Raw genomic sequence first — 25,790 nt, 5'->3', positions numbered from 1 at the left:
AGAGCACACAGAAGCAGCTCCAGTGTGGGTGTTGGCTTGGGGGAAAAGCCTGGTGAGGAAAGTAGAGAGCTTCTGTGAGCCTGTCACCAGAAACACTGAGTGTTCATACTCTGTGTGTTTGTCCCCATAACTATTCCATTAACACGTACACACATATATCTCTCTGCAGCTGGCACCCTAATCATGGCTTCCCTACTGGGTTTTCCTAGTGAAATCCCCTGGTCTTTAAGGCTGGGACAGAATGAAGGGATATTTGACCCTCATAGAACTCAAGATCCGATTTTCTTGATGTGGTTCAAACTTGCTATTCCTTCCAGTGCTGTGAATGATCATTTCTAGAGAAAAAAAAAAAAAAAACTGTAAATATTATTCACATGCTCTATTTTTTAAAAGCACCATTCTGAGTAGCTGGAATGTAGATTTTAGGACAAAGTGTGGGAGGCAGAGCAAACTATTTCTTGTTCAGGATCTCAATTTCTTCATCTTCAAAATGATAAAGAAAACCCAGATAATTAAACCATATTATTATAATAGAAGTTATGGATGCCCCAGAAGTCATTTTATTTTTGGACTTGTAGCTATTTTAATTACCTGATGTTAAGAAAAATCACAATAGGCAGAATAATGAATGACTTTCAAGGTGGGCATTAATAGGCATTAGGACATTGTGTACTCTCTTCACGTCCTCCCCTGTGTAATTTAGGTTTCAGACAGGTGCCCTGTGCCAATCCAAGCAGAATTGCTTTTCATGACAGACCTGGAGAGAGTAAGATTGTTAAGCATATGGGTTTCAAAGAGCTCTCTTGCTCAGGTAGCAGGCCAGGCTCAAAGAAAGGATAAAGAGTGTAGGGATGGACTAACAAAAAACCAGAAAACGGGCTTTGCAGTTATATCAGGAAGCTTGTGGGTGAAGTAACAGAATTTCCTACTGGAAGTTGCTTTAAAAAATCATAGCTTATTTTTGACAAGAAACCCAAGGTTGGTTCAGAGGCTTAACATAGTTATCAGTGACCCACCTTTCTGACCTGGCATCTGTGTTTTGGAACTGTTTTATTTCTGGTCTCAGAATTGGTTACTGCAGGGTGGTCATCATAACCAATCACTGGCAAAAGAGAATGGAATGACCAAAACTGGCTTATCCTAATTTCGTTCCTTCCCTGTGAGCGGGGCCACATTTCCTGAGCAAATGCTGCCCAGCATCTGAACAAAAGCGAGTTCTATTGACAGGAAAGAAAGTGGCAGTGACAGTTGAGTAGGCAATCAACCATCTTTTCTGTCTAGGGATAATTTTATTTTTAACTGGCTGAATTTGGTTTAAAAAAGAATTCTTCATTGACTACAACGCATGCCACATTTGGAAGATCAGTGTGAGACTCTTTGCAAACCAATATATTCTCTTCTTCAATGAGTTTATGACAACCTCATGGAGGAAAAAATTCTAAAAATTCTAATTTTGTTATACACGTTGGAATGAGATTTAGGATGCTAATTTGGGCTTCTGGTTTTTATAACAGCATATTGGTAAGTGGAATCTGCAGTAAATCTTCTCAGTGAGAACTTGTTTTAACTTCTAGGAATGATGGGTATCTTCCATTCATTAGCTCTGCCATTAAAATCTGTTATATGCAAGTCCATGAACGTCTGGTATTTCAACTTGTCTCATAAGCCGAATGCCCAAACCTCTGAAAGAACCTAACTGGGCAGAGCCAAGATGTAACTCACTTAACCTGCTCCAAGCCGTGGCCATTTTCAAAGAAAAATAGTCACCTGTTTACAAATCAGCAGTAACACTTCTTTCCTTCCCCACAGGGCTATGATTTGGAGGGAAATGACCACCAGCCTGCTGTGAAGGTATAAGCTATGGGCTGACCATAAATAGCGTAGGGGAGACAAAGCATTGTGGGCTGACACAGGGCGCCCTCATGACCCTCTGCTGGCCCACGTCCAAGAAGATGACCATTAAAACAACAGGCAGATGGCATCCAGGACAAGTTAAACCCTCGTGTGGACTGCCCAAGGTCCAGCAGGAAGGAGTGGGCTCTCAGCCAGCACACGTTGTTAGATAACACAGCTGTGATTTCAACACCCAGAGGATCAGCTCACATTTAAAACTCAGAAATATCTCAATGTTTCCCTAAAAAGTCTGTAACTGTGGAAAGCTGCCATTTTCCTGCCTCCTTGGGGAAGGAAGCAGCATTGGGGAAGAATTCGAAGCGGGAAGAAGTGAAATTCCCTATGATTACAACAGTGTAACTTTTGCTGGAAACCATCTCTAACTAAGGGTTAAATAAAGCACATTTTCCTTAGGTGCCGAGTTGTCCTAAGCCCTAAAAAAAAGGAAACTCCCCCCACTGGGTTCAGAATAGGAACCTAAAAAGAACTTATCAGGCTGGTAGTTAGCTTCTTGGCCTCTTTCCTCTCTACTGGGGGGTGTAAGGTAATATACGAGGAGCCTTGGACTGGAGATCAAGTCTAGAACCTCAGTTTCATTTTGCCACAAACTTAATAACTTTTTTGGGTGTCTTCTTGAGTCGCAAAATAGGACCCACTTCACAAGATTATTAAATATCAAATAAGATAAAGCATTTGAAACTGCAAGGATTCGGCTTGACAAATCTGGTATTTTTATGCATGTAAACATTACCCCGTGATCATCCTCAAGGCGTCCTAGAGGAGAGGAACAACAAAGAACTGTCATCTTATTTACCTCCCACATTCTTTACTTTGAGGGGATGAGGGCTGGTGGGATTTTTTGTGCTGGAACTCAATCTGCAAGTCAACAAAAATGTATGAACTTTGGGGATATGCGTGTTTCCTCGTGATTTTCTAAAACATCAATAGAACATACCACTTACATTTACACACATAAATACATCAGCATCACACAGGACAGACCTTACCTGCAGCATCAGAACCAACATAAAAGCCGTCCCTTTCCCTTTCATACCGGGACAGGCTGCTGCTAGAAATGTGGCAGACAGGAATCTGTGCACCTATTACTCTCCAGAAACCACTAGAAAATTCCTGTCCAACACCACAGGATGGGAAGGGTAGAACACACTATAAAAATGGTTGAGGGGTAGAAAAATGAGTTTCTGGTAACTCAATGCTTAAAGTATATTTTTCCAGTAAAACAATGCTATAAGTGGAGGTTCTGATAGTTGAAACAAAAGTAATTCCCATTTTTAATATATTATGTGTGAACTCAATTAACTTTCTAAGCTTGAATTAGGCACAATTTGCAATGTTGTTTCTATAAAGAAATGTATTTTGAGTTCCAAATGGTCAGTTTATATGAACTTCAGCAACACAACTCATTTGTAATTAAAATTGCAGCAATTGTTTTCTTTGGGTATTTTTAGTGGGCCAACCAAAGAAAAACCAAAACCAGTGGACAGTACATTCGCAAGATCAGTAACTGAATGATATGAACAATTCTACAGTGATTAAACTCATTTGCAAAATAAGCATTAGTGGTTTTGAGAATGGTGAGAATTTTGTAGGACAGAACTTCATCTGAAATTAATGTGTAGTGTTGGATGAAAAGATTTATCTAACAATTGTAAACGCAATTTTAAAAATTATCTAATTATCTGTATACAGAATAACCAATATTTTGAGTGCAAAATCCTATGTATAGTTAAATAGTAACCGATTAATTTAATTATCATAACAACGTCAGGAGTATTATTATTATTCCCAATTCTACCAGAAGAAACTGGGGCATAGTGAAGGTCAAACTTGGCCCAAGGTCACTTGGGGAGCCCAGGCATTCTGACACCTGACTTTTAACATCTACATTATACTAAACTTGCATATTCAAAGCCTTACAAATCTTTAGATTTTTCAAGTTTTCCAAAACAGACTCTTTAAAAAGATTTGCTTTTATTTAAATAAATAGTGCTTATGCACTGAGTTAGTAGTTACAATTTTTAGAAGTTGAAATTTATAGCTTGTCTCATTTTATGGTTTTGAAAATTCAATAGAAGGTAACACAAGTCAGATGCCATCATCCTAGACTGAAGGACATCTCCATTGCACAGAGAGGAAAAGCTACTTCTATCACAGGAATATTTGTGCTATCAGAATTATTCTGGAACAGACTGCTCCTAGAGAGGCACAATATAAACAAGAAATAGAGTGGGCTCTATGTTCACGAACACCATGGTTGAAATACTTCAACTCTCTGAGCCTACATCATCTTTTATCCAGTAAGTATAATCCCCGTTTTGCAAGCTTGTTGTGAGACGCATTGTTATTATTAACAAGCTCTCTCCAGACATGAGTCAGAAGCTCCGTGTCTCTTACTTAATGTTAGCCTATGAAATGGAGATCCTAATGTCTACCTCACAAAGGTGTAAGGTTTGAGCAAACATGTGAAATGACTATAATTTTCCACACTGTGTTTAAGTAGCTGAGCCATAGCTCATGTGAATAGTGCCATTAGATACATAGCTCTACCTGGAGGTAGGATGCTAGTTTCAGGTCCTCAGCCTTTTCTAATTAGAACGAACGGCCAACGGCCTGGTTCTTCTGAAGCTACCCAAGTTCTATTCCCTCAGTGTTCTCTCTAGTCAGTGAACTTAGCGTGAAGCCCCTTCCTCTAAAGGGAAGGCAGCTTATGTGAGTAGAAGTGGGAGGGAGGGCATAGTCCCTTTGGACTCCTGATAACTCCCAATAACACAAAGGGCCATCTCAGTTCCTACAGGATATTCAAGAGGGAAAAATCATCTCAACCAAGCCCCTCTTTGAACAGATGAGAATCAAATCCCTAGATCTCTGGACTTGGTTATTTCCCCATATGATTTGTCAGCTGGGATCTTATTTATGACTCACCTGGCTTATTAGGTACTTCAGAGTTGGGACTGTAGTGTATTTAGTTTTCATCCTATATGCAGCTCAGCTCCTAGTGTAACAAGTATTATTAGCTCAAGGAAAAGGATATTTAATGTCCTGGCTGTCCATTTATAAGACTGTGAACAATTCTCTACAATTCTGAAAATGGAAGGCATGCTGAGTACTTCCTATAACAAGGAAAAGCAACTACAGTTCACCTAGGAAAAGATGAAGATGCTTTCAAGGACTCACCAAACCGCCCAGCCAGACCTATTGAGTGGAATCTTCCAAAAACTGGAGACAGCCAATAAAGCTGATGGCCTGATCCCAGCAATGTCTACTCTGGGCCATGCCCTTGAGCACATGGCAGCCTTGGGATGATTTATGATAAGGATATTGCACCAGACCGCAACCTCGAGCAACAGAAAAAACAGGAGGAAAGTCAGGATACCACTCTCAGCGGATGAATACTAAGTAGCTTAATATTATTGAAGCGTTATCCAACCACAGAGGCCATCTGGCAACGGACAATTTTAAAATATAAATGATAGTATCTGTCAAGGTTTACACACCAATCTGAACTGGAAGTCAAGAGCAAATTATCTTTTACTAGCGCATGTCCTGGAAAACATCTTTACCCCGATTCAAGGACACAAGGACTTGTTCCAAAGTTTTTGGAATTGATATGGCTCATAATGCCTGCATATTTTCAAAACCCTGTCATCCGTAAATGAGCTGGAAAATACCACATACTTGTATCCTTGCTGATGGGATTTAATGGGTACACACAATGTGCTAAGCGCTGGCTGGACATATTATATGCCTACATAATCTTCATGACCCATATTCCAAATCACGTCTTTTAATATAACTGAATACATTCACTAAATATAGTAATATCGGTTGTTAAAACATTTTTACTATTATAAGAGGCTGGTGAAGTTAGCAAGAAATGGTACCAATGTTCATAGTATATTTGTATTTAGGAATCATTTTTACAGAAAACAAAGGTGAATTTTTTAATAGAAAAGATGCCATATTTTAATAGAAGACCACCATTTATCAGGATGCATACCAAAATACTACAACAAATTGGTCTTCAACAGAAACAGCACAATGACAGAAAACTTGATATGCTACACCTCTGAGGAGTCTGCAACCAGGCTAATTGGAAATCAACACACAACTCCCACTACCCCACACACAAATATGTACAGGTTATATAAGCCAAGATTTAGAAAACACATTGGAAGAGGAGGGACACACCCACATATGTATTTGTGCGCATGTTTTCCTTGAACACATATAACATTGTTTTCTTTTGTTTTACTCAACTCAAAGAAATTCTTGATCTAAAATTATTTTATGCTTAACACTATACCAAGGAAATACCATAAAGCAAGTTTACATTTTCCTGGGAGCTGTTTGTTGCAAGTAAAAAATGTTTTGCAATTTTTTAGTGTAAAAATCCGTATAAAAACAGGAGTTGTTATATAGTGCTTGCCATTTGTGTTAACATTACCAAAAAGCTTTATACAGGACTATTATACATTACAGAAGAGGAATATCAATGAAGAGGTAATCAGTGCTTCCAAACTTTTCTAACTGTTATACAGGGGAGATCTAAAGAGTCCAACATATTTAGATTTATAAGGAATTGTTTTCTTCCCTCTGATAATGTGCTCCCTGAATAAAGAAAAACCCCTCAGACACACTGCCTTCTATTCAACTACAGCCACCTTCCAGGGGTGCTGACACACAAGGGCTCTTCTACTGGACCCTACAGTTCTCACTGCCCTTGGACTCAGGGCCAGCTTCTGGGCTGGGAGCCAGCCGGCCTTGCTTGGCCCTCAGGCCCTCCCTGGGGCTGTCAGCCGAACTTCTCTCGGGAAGGTTACTGATGGAGAGAGATCTGGTGGCGGGTTCTCGGAGGGCAGTGCCTGAATCCACTGGGCTCTGTTGAGTAACCTTGACCTGCAACACAAGCGTCGTTGTTAGAGGTTTAAATCACATTCACATTTCTACAACACGAAAAATCAAGCACTTAGATCACCAAATTTGAAGTTAAATTCTTCTTCTAGGAGTTGTACACAGTTTTACTATTTCTTCTTCCCCGAAAACAGGCCCCCATCTAACAGAGAAGCTAGAGAAAAGAGTCGGACACAACCTCTGACCAGCCAGCCGCCTTGCAAGCTTCCCTTGACACCTCTGACGGCCGCAAACTCACTCCCAAGGCCAGTGTGACATTCTCAGGTCAGAAGGTACGCTCTTTGAGGGCAACGACTATGTCCTCTTTACCTTTGCATGCATAGTGCCCAGAATATGCCTACCTGGCAAACATTCAATATTTGCCTAAATAAGAACCCAAAGCAGCTTCCATTTATCTTAACTGAGCCCCTGCTGTCATTCAAATGAACGTATTCCAAACGAGTAATACCACCTTCATAGAGTGGAAGCTTTACTTACAACATTTAAAAGACCTAGAACCTCTTCCTCACATACCAGCATTTTAATCATTCCCCTTACATTGCTGTTTTATTCCCATATTTGGTTTATGGCAGAAGGGCAGCTATCTAAAAATAAAGTCCAGAAAAAAGTAAATTCCCTTTCTGATGTCCTGCCTTTTAAGAGAAAGAGGGAATATCAAAAATGCGAGACTTTAAGAAGTAGATGAAAGGGCAGGGTAGCTGGTAAAGTCGAGATATTTTTGAGGTTTCCATGGTAGCGAAAAAAGATATGGGGTCGGGAAAGAGAAAGAAGAGCACGACAGAGGAAGCACAGAAAAAACGTCACTTAACCAAAGTGAAAGGCAAGAGTAGACAATTCAGGTAGGAAGATTTGTAAAAGAGAAAGAGGAAGGACTCTTAACAAGGGTGCTCAGCACAAACGTGCTCAGTACCAAGCCTGATAAGCGGCTATGGAACACGTCACTCCCTGCGCAACGGACTGCCGGTGACCTCCTTCTGAATCAGTAAGAAGAAAGAATGGAAATTATTTCCCCGTTTATATTCTTTCCATAGGAAGTACGTGGTCTTAAAAGGCAGCTAAATACTCTTCATTACAGAAAACATAGTAAATCTGGCCGACAGATCAGATCCCTGGAAAGCCTGCCTCTACCTCAGAGGATGTGCAGGACATTTAAAAGGAGCAGCCTTGAAGGATTAGGACTTAATGGAAAATTACTGTCCATGGAAAGTTGAAGGAAAAAAAACCAGAGTTTTACTGGCACTCCTTTTTCTTTTCCTCATTTTTTTTTTTAGAGTAGAAAGTGATACAAAAACACACTTCCCTTGAACCCAAAAGCTGCAGGAGAATCAAACCTTTAGATTCACCATTAAAAGCAGGGGGATGGAGAGATCAAGCTGGGGAAAGAGAATTTAAGCTACTCAATTCCTGAAACCCAATTAAATAGCCAAAGCCCACCCTTTGGCCTCCCCCTCTAGACTCAATTTCTTTGATTCTGAATTGACGAAACTGTAGCCGGTGATCAGAGTTTACACTATGGACTTGATCCTCATGTTGGTTAGTTAGCCTCAGACTCACCCATAACTAGGTGAGGTCGGACTTACCAGGTACTTAAGCTATTAAGTGCACCCATACCCTGACTGTCTTACAAACTGTGTCTGCAGCCACAGTGGGGAGAGGGCAGGTATGCAAATGGCTCATTGGAAATGAATCTCATTAGTAGGAAAAATAGCTAAGACCCCATGAAACTGCTGACCGACTCTGTGGTGACGGCCTCACCATCATCTTCTACAATTAGTGGACGGTCCTCTGGAGCTGACTACCAACCCTAGATTCAGATCAAGTTTACACACAATCACAACTCCCTTGTTCCCAGCAAACTGGGAGCTCTGGGCTTATTCATCCCAGAGACATAACAGAGAGTGATCCTCACCTAATCCGCATTTTACCCATGTTCCCCTTTGAACTTGTCAGATGTCACTAAAGGTTCCATTAAACGATCTAGGAAATCTCTCAACACTCAGCCAGTGACTTCAGGCAAAGGCTCATAATCCCAAGTTTCTAAGCAACTGCTTTAGGAAACGACACCTTGCTCTCTCTTTTTTCAAACTGAGTGATGAAATATGCTCAACAAATGAGGCAAGCATTTTATAAGGTGATTCAGAAAATGCTGAATTAAATTAAAAATCAATAGGCTGGGACTTCTCTGGTGGCGCAGTGGTTGAGAATCCGCCTGCCAACGCAGGGGGCACGGGTTCGATCCCTGGTCCAGGAAGATCCCACACGCCGCGGAGCAACGAAGCCTATACACCACAACTACTGAGCCTGTGCTCTAGAGCCCGTGAGCCACAACTACAGAGCCCGCGTGCCGCAACTACTGAAGCCCATGCGCCTAGAGCCCGTGCTCCACAGAAAGAGAAGCCACCACAATGAGAAGCCTGCGCACCGCAACGAAGAGTAGCCCCTGCTCGCCGCAACTAGAGAAAGCCCGCACGCAGCAACGAAGACCCAACACAGCCAAAAATAAATAAAATAAATTTATATATATTAAAAAAAAATCAATAGACCGGGTTTCAAAGGCTTACATCTAATCATGAAGTCCCCTATAACCTTCTTTCAAGAGGAACCACCCTCCATTCATGTGCACAGTGCACAAAATTGCTTAGCAATTCATAACCACTGGTGCCTACTGCAGCCTGTAGCTAAAGCAAGCACACAAGTCTGCAGGCAACCATGGTTATTGCTCTGTCCTCAGCAGATGCGACAGCAGCGTGGAAAGCAGGCCCCCTAGCGTGCAAAGCTCTCTTTCTTAGATAGTAAGTCTAAACTCCACATGGAAACTGCTTTAAATAACATCAATTCCTCATAAAAGAAGGGAAAAATGACCCATATGATGATTTCATGAGGTGATTTCCTAACACACCTTTAAACATCTATTATTGCAATCACTTCAGGACATCCACAGCTCCATTCATTCAACAAATATCTCTATTAGACATGAGGACACAGGTAAACTGTAAACATAACCAGGAACATCACAGAAGTCATACTGGAACTCAGATATTTAGGCGAGTAATTACAGGAAAGTGAGCTGCCGTGAAATAGCAGGAGGTACAGGGTACTACCTATGTATCATGATTTCCTGTTTTAAAAGAGCCAAATACTTCATTTCAGGAATTAGCTTGCGGTTAATAGCTTTAGTCAAACTTGGAAGCTTCACTCTTTAAAGGGGCTGGTTACTTTATGGAGAAGAAGCTGTTCCTATTGTCCCTTGGAAAGTCAGGACCTACTCCAGCGTGCTCTTCAGTGTTCTACTGCTACCAGCATCCAAGAGTTAAATCCAGATGTGAGTGAGCGAGCGAGTGAGGGAAAAAAAAGATAAAAAGGGGGCTGGAGGGGTGGGGATGGGGAAGAAATTTGCACAAAACAGTAGAATATTTCTAATACAAGTCATGAATGGGCCCATTTTAATAAGTGAAAGAAAACCTCAGACCCTTCTTCCTCACTCCTGAGTTAATCAAATTTTTATTATAATGTAAGTTATGAACAAACTTAATAGTAGGCATAAATTCCTTAATCCTTAAAGCCCTTATACATCAACATAGCAAACATGTGCATATATGTTCTTGCTTTGATGCAACTAATCACCAGTGTCTTTGTATTGGGTGTCTAAAATCCTACTGAGGAGCATGCCTGCCCACTTAAGAATTACTACATTACACAAATAGGGTTACTACACTTTCAAAGCTTTGTTGGCTGGTTCAAGGTAATCATTGAATACTTAAACTCTGACAAGTAAGCAATCAAAGTAAAATCACGACATTAAAAAAAAAAAATCTGTGATGCATTCTAGAAACTTCCAACAAGATTCCTGCAATCCCTAGTTTGAGAAACAATGGGAAAAGATCAAGACTGGAGCTGAGAGAGAGTAGGTGTTAAGTCTGGGCAGGTTCAATCTTCGTAAGTCTTACTTTCTTCCTCCTTTTATAATACTACTTACTAGGAGAGTACAATAAAATAAGAAAATAAAACTTGAGTTCCATAAAATACATATACTTTGCATACATAAGTGGTAGATGCTGGTATGGATTATTGTAACGGGACAAAGATCTGTGAAGCAAATATCCTCTATGCTTTAAATAACGTGACTGGGCTGTCTGCAAGGTGCAGAGAGGTCCCTAAGATCCCAGCCCTCCCTACCCTCAACAATCAAACTAGAGACATCCATAAACAGAGCTACTTTCTCCAGATATCTACTGAAATACGTGCTTTTTGTAGAAAGTAAAGGAATAATAAAACACAAAGAGTCAGCAGCTGGGGGGCAGATGGGTGAGAGGGAAAACTGTGAAGCAAGCAATGACCAGTACCCATGCCAAATCCTTCGATGGTACTGCCCGAAACTTTCTTACAGACCCTCTGAGCTCTGATCTAACAACGCCAATTCCCGCCGAACAATTTATAAGTGGCCCGCTGGGTCAAGGACAAGTGCGGCAGGGTAATGTGATGTTTATCCTCGCATCTGCTCGCTACTTTCCTCACTACTGACTTCTTTATACCCCCGGGGGAAGGTCAGACTTTGAAGAGCTCCTGAGTCAGAGGGCGCAGTGTCAAACCCTTGCCCAGATAATGCTGTCACTTCCTGGATTTCAAACGGTAGATACATGTTCACAGTAGTTTACCTTTTGTGATCTGTTGCCACCAGCTGTTGGTTTGGAGGTCTCAGCGAGATTTTCTTTGTCGAGACTTAGGGGGGATGGTGCTAACTTCTGTGCAGCAAGGCGGGGGCTGGTCCTTGTCACCATGGTTGTTCTCCGCAGGATGTACGGGCTAGTCTTTCCTGTTGGGATGTCGGCAAACCCTAAAGGCAAAAAGCTGCCTGTCAACACTGCTGGCTCCAATTCTATCTACGGTGGGAGTACTACTCACTAGGTAAAGTTTGAACAAGGATAAGGGTGACTCCGAAAACACTTTCTCCTAGCCACAGTGGACAATGGACACACTTTATTCATAGTTACCCTGGAGTCATCAAATTGAATAAATCACTAACAGGTTTTTTCTTATTAGAAACGTAAGAAACCACATGGGGAAAATAACATTAAACAGAAAAAATTTTTCCTGCTTCTTTTATGTGGATGTCTTAACTCGCACTTTTCTAAGAAGAACACACCAGCAGGCCTTCCTGTAAGATTTGGATTAGAGGAGGAAACAATGGGTGAAATGGAAAGGAAAGAGATAAAAGAAAAGGTCTGCTCTTGTTGAAAGGAGGAAAATGTGAAATGGTAGCAGCTACTTGAGGCAACTACTCTCAGGCAGAAAAACTATGGGGGAGGAGAGACTTGACCTTGCTCTGCACTCATCATCTCCTTCCACAGAGGGAACTGACAGGACCTGTGATGACTGAGCGGTGAAGGGCAATGCCAAGCATACTTAAAGAAAGCATGTCACACACAGCATTAAAGTACCTACAGTAACTACAGCAGCATGTGGTTTTGCTTTGTTTTTAACCCTTTAACTACAAATAAAAAACAGAAACGAGAAAGAGATAGCTAACTATTTAGGGGTTTGATTTCCTAAAGCCTAGAGTTACTCAGAGCAGTGCTTCTCAAACTATCTATGGCAAAAAATTGGTTTTGATATTTTGCGGGGGAGGGGTGGGAAGTAATTTCCCATCTGCTGTGGAATGATACTTTTGTATAGTACAATAAGAATGAATCTAATAGAGAACTGATTATGTGCTTGAATGTTGCAACAATAGCAAAGGGCTATGAAAATTTCAAACTCTTACTCTTGATTTCTATACATTGTTTTGATCATGGAGCAGTAACAAAAGTTCCTAGACTGGCCCTAATCTCTGGGCCGCACTTGGAGCACCAGTGGGTTTCAAAAAAAAAAAAGTGGTAAGTGGCTTCAGCCAGGGGTCCAGCATCATCAGGCCCATCCTCTAGCTCACCCACTACCTGGGGGTCACACAGGACTGAAGGTGGGAAAGCTCGAAGGGTGTCTTTGACTTGGGGATTTTTCAACACAGAAATGCCAATTTCTAAACAGGTTTTTGACAGCCATTTTTCAAATCTCCTAGCACTTTTGGTACTGTGACATGAGTAATTAGATCTTAGCCATTCTCTCATGACAGAAAAGAAAGTATATACCTTACCAATTTAACAGTGGACTATTGCTTCTGAAGGTCAACGAGTACTGTTACGCAATAACCTAAAAAATAAATGCTTCTGTCTTTTTGTATGTGAATTTTTATGAGCACTTTCAAAAGAACACAAATACTTTTTGAATTATGAGTACCTTTCTTTACAACTTCTGGAAGTCCCTCTGGCTCAGGCTCAGCGTCTTCTGCACCCTCTGCAGGATGAATACCACTTTTGACTGCTTTCCTGCTTTTTTTAGAAAATTTCTCTGGCGTAGAAGGTGTGGTTTCTCCCCCATCCTCCCGAATCCCACCGGACCTTTGCCTCTTGCCTGAAGCTTTATTTGGGCCAGATGATAACTTCTTTTCAGTAGCAGAAGGGACTGGGGATGGTCCTGGAACAACTGAATTCAGCGAAGGAGAACTTCGAAGATTAAGTTTAGATTGTTGTGAACTCAGACGGGCAACCTGTGTTTCTAACATCTCTTTGGCTTTCTCTAATTTCTCATGGCTTATAAGCAGGGAACAGTATTTATCCAGGTATTCGTCTGCTTCCTTGGTTTTCTCTTCAAGGGTTTCTTTCAGTTCTTTCATCTCGGTCATTAATTCATCAACATTAGCATCCACAACAGTACCTGTCAAAAATAAAGCGACACATCATTTGTAACTTGACGCTTCTCTGATTAACACTGGGCATCAGCAAGCAGATAACCTTAGACTTGCTTCTTGATTTTTATTTTTGGGAAGAGTGGCAGAAGGTCTATCTGTATATGTGCTTATAGTTCTTGTTTGGGAGGGATCATATCAACATACATATTCTACTGAGTTACATACTTATTAGGATAGCTTAAACATAACCCACCAAAATCTCAAACTCATATTTCAGCCAATCCATCAAACCTCCTTATAGTTATCATATGACATCAAATGAATTAATTTATTACATCCCCGATTTTCCCGTCCGTCCTTTCTATTGTAAGGGAATGAACAGTAAAAGTCGAAAGAGAATATAAAGTCACTGCTGTAATGGCTCTGGGAGATAGGAAAGGGCCAGTGACGAGACAAGGCCAAAGAAGTTCTGAAAACCATTTGGAGGCAATGGAGGATCTGATGGACAAGGGCTTGAGGGATACTATAAGGGAAGAGGTCTCAGTAACTTACAGCTGCCTGGTTGGCACTGATTCCATTAGAGACACTCCCTGGAGCCCCAATCCATTCTGAGTACTCTTCTCAGGAGGCAAGACTGTTGACCTCCCACCCGTGCCAATTTATGTATGGTCCAAAAGAGGCACTTATACTATGCTTGCCATCATCTATCCACACAGAAAAAGCATTCCACTCTGGGGGCATACGTGGAGAAAAGTGGCAGGAAGAGTTGTCATTTCTTTTTTATTTCACCTCCATACCCAAAAATATAGCCCCCAACCCTTCCATTTAGTTGACCCACCAGGATGGGCCAAGGACAACCAGAATCAGCTGTTTATAAATTACCAATGCCAGCTCACATGCCAGTCTTCCTTTACATTAGAACTACATCATGGACATCCACATGAAAAACTCTTCTTGGAAAGGCTCATTAGCAGAAAGGGCTACCAGTTTTTTGTATGTTTTATAGAACAGAAGATGCAATAATTCTGTTTTTAAAATGCAGGCTTCATTCTGAATCCTATTAATGACCCCAAGCTAAGCACAAAATTCTGAAATTGGAAAATGCTGAAAACGGCTAACTGCTGAAAATCAGCATGCAGTCATAGAACAGAGCACTAACGACACTTCCCATGCAGACACACCGTAAGTGTATGATTCACTAGTGGAAAACAGTCTGGGTTCACTGATGTACCCAGTTAACACCGACCTGCTTTCTGTTTCTCTTGCGCAGCTTCAAGATGAGATACCTCTTTCTGCAACATCCCCTTTTCTTCTTCCAGCTGTTTACAGGATTTGATCAACAACTTTATTTTCCCCTGGGCACGATCGTTTTCCTTCTTCAACTTATCTGCATATTTTAGATTTTCCATCTACAAAACAGAAGTAATTCCACTTAAAACCTCGAGTTGCTTTTCATAAGCATATGGAAAAATAATAAGATATAATTAAGAATCATATGCTGTAAATTTAAGAACTATTATCTTCAAAACAATTCATCTTCTCTGCGCAGTGTCCTAAGTCCCCCCAGTAGACACTGTGGTTTTGTCACTCCCTTTCTTAGTATCAGCAAGCATCAGTCACAGTTCTTAACATAATGTCCTATTAAGTAGCCCACTATGTCTGTGTTTATCCAATAGGAATCACACCGGGAGGTAGGGGCCAAGGGTCCATGCACATATTCTTGGTAGGCCAAACACTCTAGATGACAGAATTGTTCCCTTTTGTGATCTGTGCTGTTGCACAATTTCAATACCTAAGATGGCATTTGTTTCGTCACACCAATTGACACTACCAATGGCTCACAACACAAATTTAAGGCCAAATGATATTATGGTTTACAATACAAATTTAAATTTTATAGCAGCTCAAACAAAAAGTGAATAGAATGGTGGCAGAATTATGTCATCAAGCACTTCTCAGTAGAACATGTTCACAGTTCCTTAAGCACAATTGCAAAATCAAAAAGAAAAAGCTCTGAAAATGATTTCTAGGCAAAACGTGACTTGAACAGATATGAAGGAATTTATTCCTTTATTTATCCCACCTTGTAAAAATATTCATACATTTTGCTGTAGAAATATGAATTTGATTATGAAGTATTACCCCAAGATTCTGATGGGACATTATGTAATATGTGGCATATGCATTGTATTATGCAATATCTAAGAAATGCAGAATTGTAAAACAATCTAGCTCTAAGAGTTTCTGATAAGAGATCATGAACATATAAAGGCAGACCAAACTATTAAAAAAAAAAAAAAGAACCTGAGCATCGCATTCATGTTACAAGTAGATTTCATTCTTCGCACATTTCACCTTGAAATAATTTATTAGCAATGTAAATCTGCGCTTTCAGAACTTTCTATTTCTGATTCCAACAGTAATTGGATTAGAGATAGATTTAATTCAATTTCAACAATGCTGGGACTTCCCTGGTGGTCCAGTGGGTAGCCCTCCACGCTCCCAATGCAGGGGGCCTGGGTTCGATCCCTGGTCAGGGAACTAGATTCCACATGCACGCCACAACTAAGAAGCCCGCATGCCGCAACTAAGAAGTCCACATGCCACACCTAAAGATCTTGCATGTTGCCACGAAGATCCCACATGCCATAACTAAGACCCAGCGCAGCCAAAATAAATAAATAAATAAGTAAATAAATAAAGCAATGCTTATCAACTTCTACTTCATTAAAATTATATAAGATTTGTATAGACTCAACTAACAATGTACCATTTTGTACACGGCATATATATAAATAGACATTCCCCACAGTACAACTGTCGAAGATTAAAAAAAAGGAGAAAGTGAGTAAATTAAAACTTAGACCTGAAGCTACTTCTGTCTTGTTATTAAACCTAACATCTCTCATTTTGTAGCAACAGGACATTATTGATCATTAATGTTATTTTGCACTTAGTTTGTATTTTACTGGTATATTTCCTTCACCTTGATCATTGTATAAGAGCTGTAAACATAAGAAATCTATACCTAGTTTTCTGACCTTTACTGAAAAATATTTATTTTCCAGGTTCATATTGTACATTCTGGATGGTATTCGTTTTATGAAAAGAATTTTGTGGGTATCAAAACAGCCTCCCTCTCCAGGTAGAATTGCTGTAGCACCTTCTACAGTCTCACAATACTGAGATGAGGGCTCACCTCCTTTTTTTTATAAAGAAAAAAGTTTTATGGTCCTTGCATGGAAAAGAAAAGGAGAACATACACATATGTGTACCTGACCAAGTGCTTGATCTCCCCATAAGCCATGGTAAAGTGGGTTTGGTGACAGCAGTGAACCTGAAGACCAGTCATGCAAGACTTTCACCACCAAATTATTATTATCTACACCTGGAGGGGCCTGCCCTGATCTGTTATTGGCTTGCTCTTCATATCCATCTCAAGAAGTTTCTGACATCCTCTACTCTGAAAGGATTCACTGAGCAATGAATGAAGTTTATTCAAGCTATGGAACTGCAGGCTATCCTCTAATTTTTAAAAACAACTCAGCAGACAAGTGATGAATGGTATTATTTATGATAACAAAAAACTTTTTTCATGAAAATTAAAATGAAAGCACTTAATTTCATACTGTTAAAACCACTGTTAGACATACGAACCATTCTAAGTCATGAAGTAATGATAAGTGAACATACCTTGGTTTTCTTCAATTCTTCTAAAATCTCAGTGGTCACTTTCAGAGAATTATTGAGTTCTTCTTTACTGGACTTTAAGAGGTCTATCTCCACCTTCTGGGAGCTGAGACATTCTTCCTTAGAAGTTAATTTCTCTCGATATGTCTGGATTTCCATTTCATACTAGGGCAGAAAAATGTTACTTTAGCCAGGAGGCTCAGGTGAAAATATTGTAAAGAAAACAAACAAAAAAGAAAACTGCTGATCCGGGGACCATTTCAAATGGTCTTTGCAACTCCCTTACTATTCTACTCCAAGACGGAAATGTATTTTTAAAAAAATCAAGTCATAAAATAAGACATGTGCAAGTAACTGGTGGAAAGATAGGGAACTTAATAGGATGGGATGTTCACAGGATTATACATCATAATAATAATGCAGAACACTGACCTTGGAAAAAATGCCTCATCACCATGGTCAACACACTCTCTCCAGTTCCCCCAGTCACCAGACCACACATTTTTACCTGTTTGTTTATATCCAGAAGCAAAGCCTGGTGTTTCTTTTCAGCTTCCTGAAGCCGTAGCTGATATTCAGCTATTTCTTCTCTCATCTTCCCTTGCTTTTCCATCTGGTCTTTGTGTACACAATCCAAACTCTTCTTCAGTTCGCTGTTTTCTAGAATGAGCTCCTTCAGTTGACCCTAATGAGAAAAATAATAAAATCATGGGAAGATAATTAAGAGCCTAGATATATATATCAACATCTAAAAAATACTGAATACTGAGTACTGGATATATATATCTATATCTAGAAAATACTGAGTACTGTCTTGCCTGTAATAGTTTACAGGCAAGACAATCGATATAGACTTAGTGCTATAAATCCTTAGCAATGTACAGTCAACACTCTTGTTTCCCCAGATTTCACATTCACTGATTCAACCAACTACAGAACAAAAATATTCCAAAACACAAATTCCAGAAATTTCCAAAAAGCCAAACTTGAATTTGCTGTGTACCAGCAACTTTTTACACAGCATTAACATTGTATTTACAACTATTTAGGTAGTATTAGGTATTTTAAGTAATGTAGAGATGACTTAAAGTATACAGGAGGATGTGTGCAGGTGATATGCAAACACTATGCCATTTTATATAAGGGACTTGAGCATCTGCGGATTTTGGAATCTGGGGAGGGCCTGGAACCAATGCCCCGTGGATACCAAGGGATGACTGTATTCACTTTAAATGGGGATTTCACCTCCAGTGGCAATTTCCTTTGCTCCAGCCCAAGGTTACATCCACGGGGAACACAGAGTCTCTGAAACCTGGACTTCGCTACTAAAACACTCTGGACCAAACCCTCCTAGGCTCCCAGGCTCACTTATTTAAGTACTTCTAGTGCAGTAATTTCTTGACCTCATTAGCAGCATCACCACCACCTTCACACTCAAGCCCCTCCAGACTTACGTTTTCTTCCTTGGCCAGCTTAGATTCCATCTTCTATCAGTTTAAGAATTTCCCTCCAAAGGCCCCCCACTCTTCTGCCCTTCTCTCCCTTCACTGTGCAGGACTATCAAAAGTGCAGCCCTAGGGCTTCCCTGGTGGCGCAGTGGTTGAGAGTCCGCCTGCCGATGCAGGGGGCGCGGGTTCGTGCCCCAGTCCAGGAGGATCCCACATGCTGCGGAGCGCCTGCGCCCGTGAGCCATGGCCGCTGAGCCTGCGCGTCCGGAGCCTGTGCTCCGCAACGGGAGAAGCCACAACAGTGAGAGGCCCGTGTACCGCAAAAAAAACAAAACAAAACAAAACTGCAGCCCTAGAGGTATCTGGCTTCTCCGTGCCTGACCCCAAATAGCTGTTTCTATACGTGTTTATATACATGCTGTGTCTACTTCCTCAGCAACCGTTCACCCTCAACCCACTCCAACCTGCTTTCATCCCAGCTCCTCCTGAAATGGCTTTTCACGGCATCGTTAAGCTCCATGTTGCAAATCCCAGGAGCACTCCTCAGCCCTCATCTCATTCGACCTCCAGGTAGAATGTGCTGCCGCTGACCACTCCTTCGGTCTTGAGACAGCCTCCATGCGTGGCTTCTAGAACATGACACTCTCCTGGTTTGCCTCATCTTGTCTTCTCAGTTTCTTTGCTGGTTCTTCCTCACCCTACATGCTGGAGGGCATCTGGGCTAGGCCCTGAGCCATCTTCTCTTCTCCATCTATGTTTTCTACCATTCCCATAATTTTTTAAACACTACCTATATTCTGAACTAGCCCAATTCATGTATCCACCCTAAACGTTTCCTTCAATCTCCAACCTCATGTATTTGGTGTCACTTTAGATTCTACTCTAGTTCTTTACCATGCCTTCCTACTGCTCCAACCTTCTTTCCTATTATTTTCCATCTGACTCCAGACACAATGGCTTCCTTTCCATTTCTAAAATGTACAAAGATTTTTCTAATTTCAGAGATTCTACCACTCTGCTCTCTAGGCCTAGAAGGCTCCTTCGTCTGCCCTGTTCTCCACGTGGCTGACTCCTTGCCTTGCACGTGACATTCTCTGGCCACGCCATCTAAATTAGGTTCTTCCTTACCCCACACTCCACTTCCCAAATATTCTGCCGTGAAGAATCTTGTTTCCTTTATAGCACTTAACAGTTTATGATTATTTGATATATTTCCTATTTAATGATTTATTGTATGTCAAGATGGTAAGTTCTATGGGTGCAGGAAGAACCACAGGACAGCTATCACCCTCCATTCTATCCTCTGACCTTAGCCGTGTTTATAGAATGAATAAAGCCATTGCAGACTAACAAACTCATATGTATGGCCTTGAGGCTGAACACCTAGCTTTCCTTTTCAGTAGAGCCTATAAATGAAAGACAAATAACAATATACTTGGGATACTCCCAAGGTGCTCAGTACCAAAGGAGATTTTAGCAGATGCAGGACTCAAATATCATCCATAGGAACTCCTTCCACACAGCATTGCCAGAAAATTCCATGAGCCAATTGCTGAGATTAAATGCCAAAGCTTTTCAATGTTCATTAGATTAAATACCGCATTTAAAGAAAAGCACTAACTTCCCCAACTCCTTATACAGGCCATTACAATTATCGTTTCAACTTTTTGTGATTACTCTGGGTCATAATCACAATTATATTTTGCTGTCCTTTTCTGAGAATTACTTAGGGATGAAGTTGCACAAGGACTACATGAATATAGGAGTGTTTACCATTTGCATGCATGGTAGCTGCTACCTAAGACTTGGTGTTGAAGAGATTCAGGAGAAAGCGCATGAATCAGCAATGTCTATTAGGGGACCAGCAGTGGGAGTGGCAGCCCAAACGCTATAGTTCTGCCACAACCTGCCCTAAAGTAGCACCCCAAGACTGCTCCAACTTTACATCTTACTATGACTTTCTTTCTGTTACTTTGTTAGTTCTTTGCAAGATCAGTGCATTTGTCTCTAGCAAGTTCTGGCTTGTAATCTGTGGCAGGCTAGGACAACAGCCTACTGAAAGCAGCATGAAATCCATTTCTGGTATGCATTAATGTAGTTACAAGGGTCATCTTCTATGAAAAAACTATTTGGGCTCCATGACAGGTATTTTCATGTGTTCAGGGGCCTCGCCTGACTCCTTCCGGGCTCATGACAGTGCTGGATGGCGAAAATTACTGCAGGTCTGATCGTGACATGAGCTTGGGTTACTCTTTTCAAAAGCTAAAAGTTTAGTACACTACAGAAGGTCTTAACAAAAACAAACAAGGAGGGAGTGCACAAGAATTATCAGAGTGTAATGCATCTGTCACAGAGAAACTTACTTTTCTGCTCTTCATTTCTTCCGACACTAATTTTAAATCTTCAGTTAGCCTGTTTTTCTCCCTACTAAATTCTTCTTTCAGCTCCGTCGTTTTCTGTACCATCGCAAGCATTTCCTTCTGCAGCTCAGTTTCCTTCACAGTCATTGTGTTTACCTGAAATTTCCTCTTCGTTAGGATCTGCTTATGGTTGTCCGTTTGATCAAATTAATCACTCTTATATGGCATATTCACGACATTCGCTTTAGCCTCCAATAATAAAATAAAACCCAGCTAATTCTCCCTTTACTAATCCACTCAACTAATATTCTCAAAACCTACTGGTAAGCTTGCCTTTTCTTCTCTGCAAGACTTAATAAAAGAAAACAATAAGGAAAGGAATGACAAAGAAAGATAATATTACCAAGTCTTAAAATCCTTCATAGAAGTAAAGATTTGAATTAAACTTAAATATCAGAGATTGTATGAGGCAGTGACTTTATCAGCTCTTGGATCTCTTACTAATTCTCCAATGCCATGCTAAAATGCAAGAAACATGACTATGATTCATTAAAACCAGTTAAAGCAGTATTGTTTACATTCGTCCCTGTATCAGATTGAAACAGCCTGGTATAGTTTGTCTGTCTCCACCCATAACTGCCATACAAAAACTTGAAATTCTTGGAAAATACAGAGGTATGATTGATTGTATTTTCTGGACAGTCTCTTAATATTTGTCCAGCAAAAACTTAATTTGAAGGAATCACTTTCCTAGGTCAGTAAGTATAGGGCAAAAACGTAATTTTTCTTTAATATTTGAGCTTCCAGATGGCAGATTTTCCCCTTTAAACATCAGCTAACAGAACAGGAGACTGCCCGAAGAGAAGGTACAAAAGAGGGACTGAAAGCACAAAATCCCCAGGACATGCCCCGGGAGCCACGAGGGTTCTATCAGTTACAATTGTATCAGTATCTTTAATAGTTCTTTCTCCTAAAGGCAAAAAAAAGGCAGGGCAGCAGCAAAGGGGATCCCTACTGATTCGAACTGATATCTGTTATACTCTCTACAGCAGTGGTTCTCAACTGCGTATGGGTATGGGGGCTACTATTCTGATGTACTGTGAGAAAGGAACCATGCACAACCCAAAAGCTTCTGCCCTGTCCAGGTGCCACAGTGAAAACCATGCCAATCCATACCAGTGCCCCATGGAAGTGTGTGCCAAAGCAAAGGGTCACCACTGCTGGAGCCAACTCAATGTCCCCACAATTCAAGACCCCAAAAGCCTTTACAAAGTTTGGTCCAATACTGCAAAAGCTGTCCAGAAGGAAAGAGAATTCACACAGTGGTTGACCCTCCCGCATGACAACACATTCAAATGTACAGAGATAAAGCCACTTACTTTTTCAACAAAGGACAGTTTTTCCATTTTCGTCAATTGAAGCTCTTTCTCCAGATCCTTGGAAGAATTCTGCAGAGCTTCTAAGGTGTCTTGCAAAGTGTCATTTTTGGATTGCAGCACCTGGGTCTTCTGCTCCAATTCCACCATCAGATTTTCCAGTTTTGTTCTTTGCTCCTCCCAAAGTTGCTGTTCTCCTTCCATCTGGGACAGTTTAGAGACCAGCTGCTCTTGGTCTTGAATATGATTTTTTAGTATCCTGATTTCTTCATCCTTTTTCTCTAGTTTCTGTTTGCCATCTTCTACTTCTTGAATGAGGCCATTCACAGAAGACTGCAAAAGCATGTAATTACTTTTGGCCTCGTCAAGGCCCTGTAGCAGTTGAGCCTTCTCATGTTCAAGGGAATCTACTTGACTACTCAGGCTCTGTTCTTCTACCTTCCAGGTCTCCTGGTCATCACACAAGGCTGCTACTTCCTCACTTAGCTCTTTCAATTGTGTCTGCAGTATCTCCACCACAGCTTTAGATTCTTCTTTCATCTGTTCTTTTTCTTGCTCTTTTTCTTGCAATAGATTTTCAAATGAAGAGTTTAATGTTTCTAATTCAGACACTCGACCTTGCTCTTTTTGTAATTCTTTTGTCAGATCTTCTTTTTCTGACCTTGTATTGACAAGATCTAACTCCAAAGCTCTCAGATTTGGGGCCATCTCCTCTATTTTTGCTTTCAGGGTCTCTACCTCTGCTTTGGACTTCTCAGCCTCAAGAATCACATGCTCTTGGTTTTTTCCTGATACCTCTAGTTCTCTTTCAAGGTTCTCAACTGTATCCTTAAGCAAAGCTGCCTGATGCTCACTTTCCTTCAGTTTTTCTAAGATATGGAGCTGCTTCCTTTCATTAGTATCTAGGTGGACTTTCAGCTTTCCAATGTTATTTCTCAGCTGATGTACTTCCTGCACTGGGGAGTCCAGACTCTGTTCTTCCGCCTTCCAGGTCTCCTGGTCATCACACAAGGCTGCTACTTCCTCACTTAGCTCTTTCAATTGTGTTTGCAGTATCTCCACCACAGCTTTAGATTCTTCTTTCATCTGTATTTTCTCTCGCTCCTTTTCTTCTAATACATTTTTCAATGAAGAGAGTAACGTGTGTAATTCAGACACCTGACCTTGTTTTTCTTGTAGTTGTTTCACCAGATTTTCTTTTTCAGACCGTATGGTGACAAGGTCTAAATCTAAAGCTTTCAGGCTTTCAGTCATCAATTCCATCTGTGTTTTTAGGGTCTCCACCTCTGCTTTGGAATTCTCAGCATCAAGAATCACCAGCTCTTGGTTTTCTTCTGCCATATGCAATTCCCTTTCAAGGGTCTCAACTTTATCCTGAAGCGAGTCGTTCCTACGCTCGCTTTCTTTCAGTTTCTCTGAGATGTGGAGCTGCTTCTTTTCATCGGCCTCAATGCGGACCCTAAGTTTCTCAATGCCTTTTCTCAGCTGGTGCACTTCCTCCTGCGTTGAGCTCAGCCTCACCGCGACCTCGCCTTTCTCCATCAGTGCAGCCTCCAAGGCCTTGGTGACGGTCAGCTTTTCATGCTCCAATTCACTCAGTTTGGTCTGCAGGCTCTCGGATTCCCTTACGAGTGATTTTGTCTCTTTATTCAGTTGTCTGATTTGGTTTTCCAGCTCACTTCTTACCAAAGACAGTGCCTGAGAGTCCTTTTCCAAACTCTGCAGCTGCTCTTGGAGATGTAGATACTCATCTTGATGAGATTCGAGCTCTTGTATTTTCTCCTTCATCTTTTCAGACATCTGATCCAGCTCTTGATTTTCTTTTGACAAAGTATCTAATTCTCCACGAAGCTGGTCTCTCTCACTTGTGACCACCAAGAGTTCTTCCTCAAGACAGTTTATAACTTTCTGCTTATTTTCATTGTCTTTTTCTAAAAACAGCTTCTCTGTTTGAACTACCTCTAAGTTGGCTTCCGCAGAGAGGGCGTGATGCTCTGTGCTACCTCTCTCAGCTTTCACCCTCTGCAGCTCATTTTCCACATTGAGACATCTCTCTCTCCAGTTGTCAGTCACCTTGGCTACCTCATCTTCAATACCTTCATGTGACAATTTATCTGTGCCCATTTCTAAGTTAGAAGTGAGGCCTCCCGAACTTTCTACTCTCTGGTTATCACGAGAAAAGGATTCCAATTTTTCACTGAAATCTGACTTTTCTTTCTTAAGTTCCTCAACTGTTTTTTCCAATTCTATACATGCTTCAATCTTGGTAGTTAGTTGTACTTCCTGTAAATTGAGTTTTGAGTCTAACTCTTTGATTTCATTTAGCAAGCTTTCAACTTTTTGGTCACGTTCCTTTATGCCATGAAGTAATCTCAAATTCTCATTTGATGTCTCTTTTACCTGCAGTTGGAGAGTCTGAATGGTTACCTGATTCTCCAGAAAATCCATAGGTACTGAAGCATCAGGACCAGAAAGTGACAATTCGGAAATGCATTCTGAACAGCCCTGGGTTGTGTCTTCCACTGGGGTCCTATGACTGGTTTCTGGGGACTGCTCCCCGGACCACTCTCCTATAAGTTTGATTGCACTGGTCTTAGTTATTTTCTCCATCTCTAGACTGAGGTCCTGCTGAACATCTTTTTCACAAATCTGATGAATCTCATGCTTTGGTGTCCCCTCATTAGTTTCTGAAGTATAGTCTTCCAACTCTCTTATTTCACAGCTATCGTCTCCACCCCGAATAGCCTGTAGTTGTAAGATATAATGAGAAGCCACTTTATTTTTCAAGAAGAATCAAAATAGAATAAATAGGCTGAATTATAGTATTATTTTTGAGAAACTGGCTACTTGCTTCTGCTAAACACATCTCTTCAAAGGGCATTCTTCCCACCAAATTCACCTCTCTCCATCCAAATATTCAATACAATTAAACAAACATTCAGTAAGTGTTCTCTGTGGGCAAGGTACTGGGTATTTATCATGAACACAAACCCTTCAGGGTCAGTTACGTGATCATCTAAATTGTGATGTAGTTACATTTCAAAATTTTTTTCTTGCTAGCAATATTGTAGGTAACCTAAATATGAAATTTTCTTTGGGATTATCAAATAAGAGGCTAACAAATTCCACATAAAATGGTCGGCTTCCATCTTCAGCATTTATGATATTCTTCAATAAGAGAAGGCAATAGGGTTTCATGACCAGATTCCCAGCCCAAGGACTTAATCACAGATCCAGCACTTACTATATTCTTGGATAAATCACATGTTTGAACCTCACTTTCTCTTCTCTGTAAAATAGGGATCTACTACTTTGACTACAACTGCTGTCACCTCTCACCTGCCCTCCCTACCTTACAGAGGTAGAG

The 25,790-nt window shown here is 40.8% G+C and overlaps 1 protein-coding gene across 2 annotated transcripts in view; it reads right to left on the bottom strand.

Annotated features, from left to right (window-relative positions):
- Positions 1-5,611: 5,611 nt before the first annotated feature.
- CENPF (centromere protein F) overlaps positions 5,612-25,790 on the bottom strand; it is a 59,693-nt gene continuing 39,514 nt past the window's right edge. The window contains exons 13-20 of one of the 2 annotated variants that reach the window (XM_029230589.1): positions 22,427-25,168; positions 21,051-21,203; positions 17,748-17,924; positions 17,243-17,404; positions 14,796-14,958; positions 13,099-13,575; positions 11,481-11,659; positions 5,612-6,810 (exon numbers count right to left, since the gene is read on the bottom strand). In XM_029230589.1, the coding sequence (XP_029086422.1) occupies positions 6,607-6,810; positions 11,481-11,659; positions 13,099-13,575; positions 14,796-14,958; positions 17,243-17,404; positions 17,748-17,924; positions 21,051-21,203; positions 22,427-25,168 (4,257 nt within the window). In that variant the 3' untranslated portion in view covers positions 5,612-6,606. The remainder of the gene's footprint in view (positions 6,811-11,480; positions 11,660-13,098; positions 13,576-14,795; positions 14,959-17,242; positions 17,405-17,747; positions 17,925-21,050; positions 21,204-22,426; positions 25,169-25,790) is intronic. The other variant, XM_029230590.1, reaches the window with a different exon arrangement.

Source organism: Monodon monoceros, unplaced genomic scaffold (genome assembly GCF_005190385.1).
Source record: "Monodon monoceros isolate NGI ecotype Baffin Bay Population unplaced genomic scaffold, NGI_Narwhal_1 Super_Scaffold_18, whole genome shotgun sequence".
Lineage (NCBI taxonomy): Eukaryota > Metazoa > Chordata > Mammalia > Artiodactyla > Monodontidae > Monodon > Monodon monoceros.
This window is presented reverse-complemented; position numbering and strand designations above follow the sequence as displayed.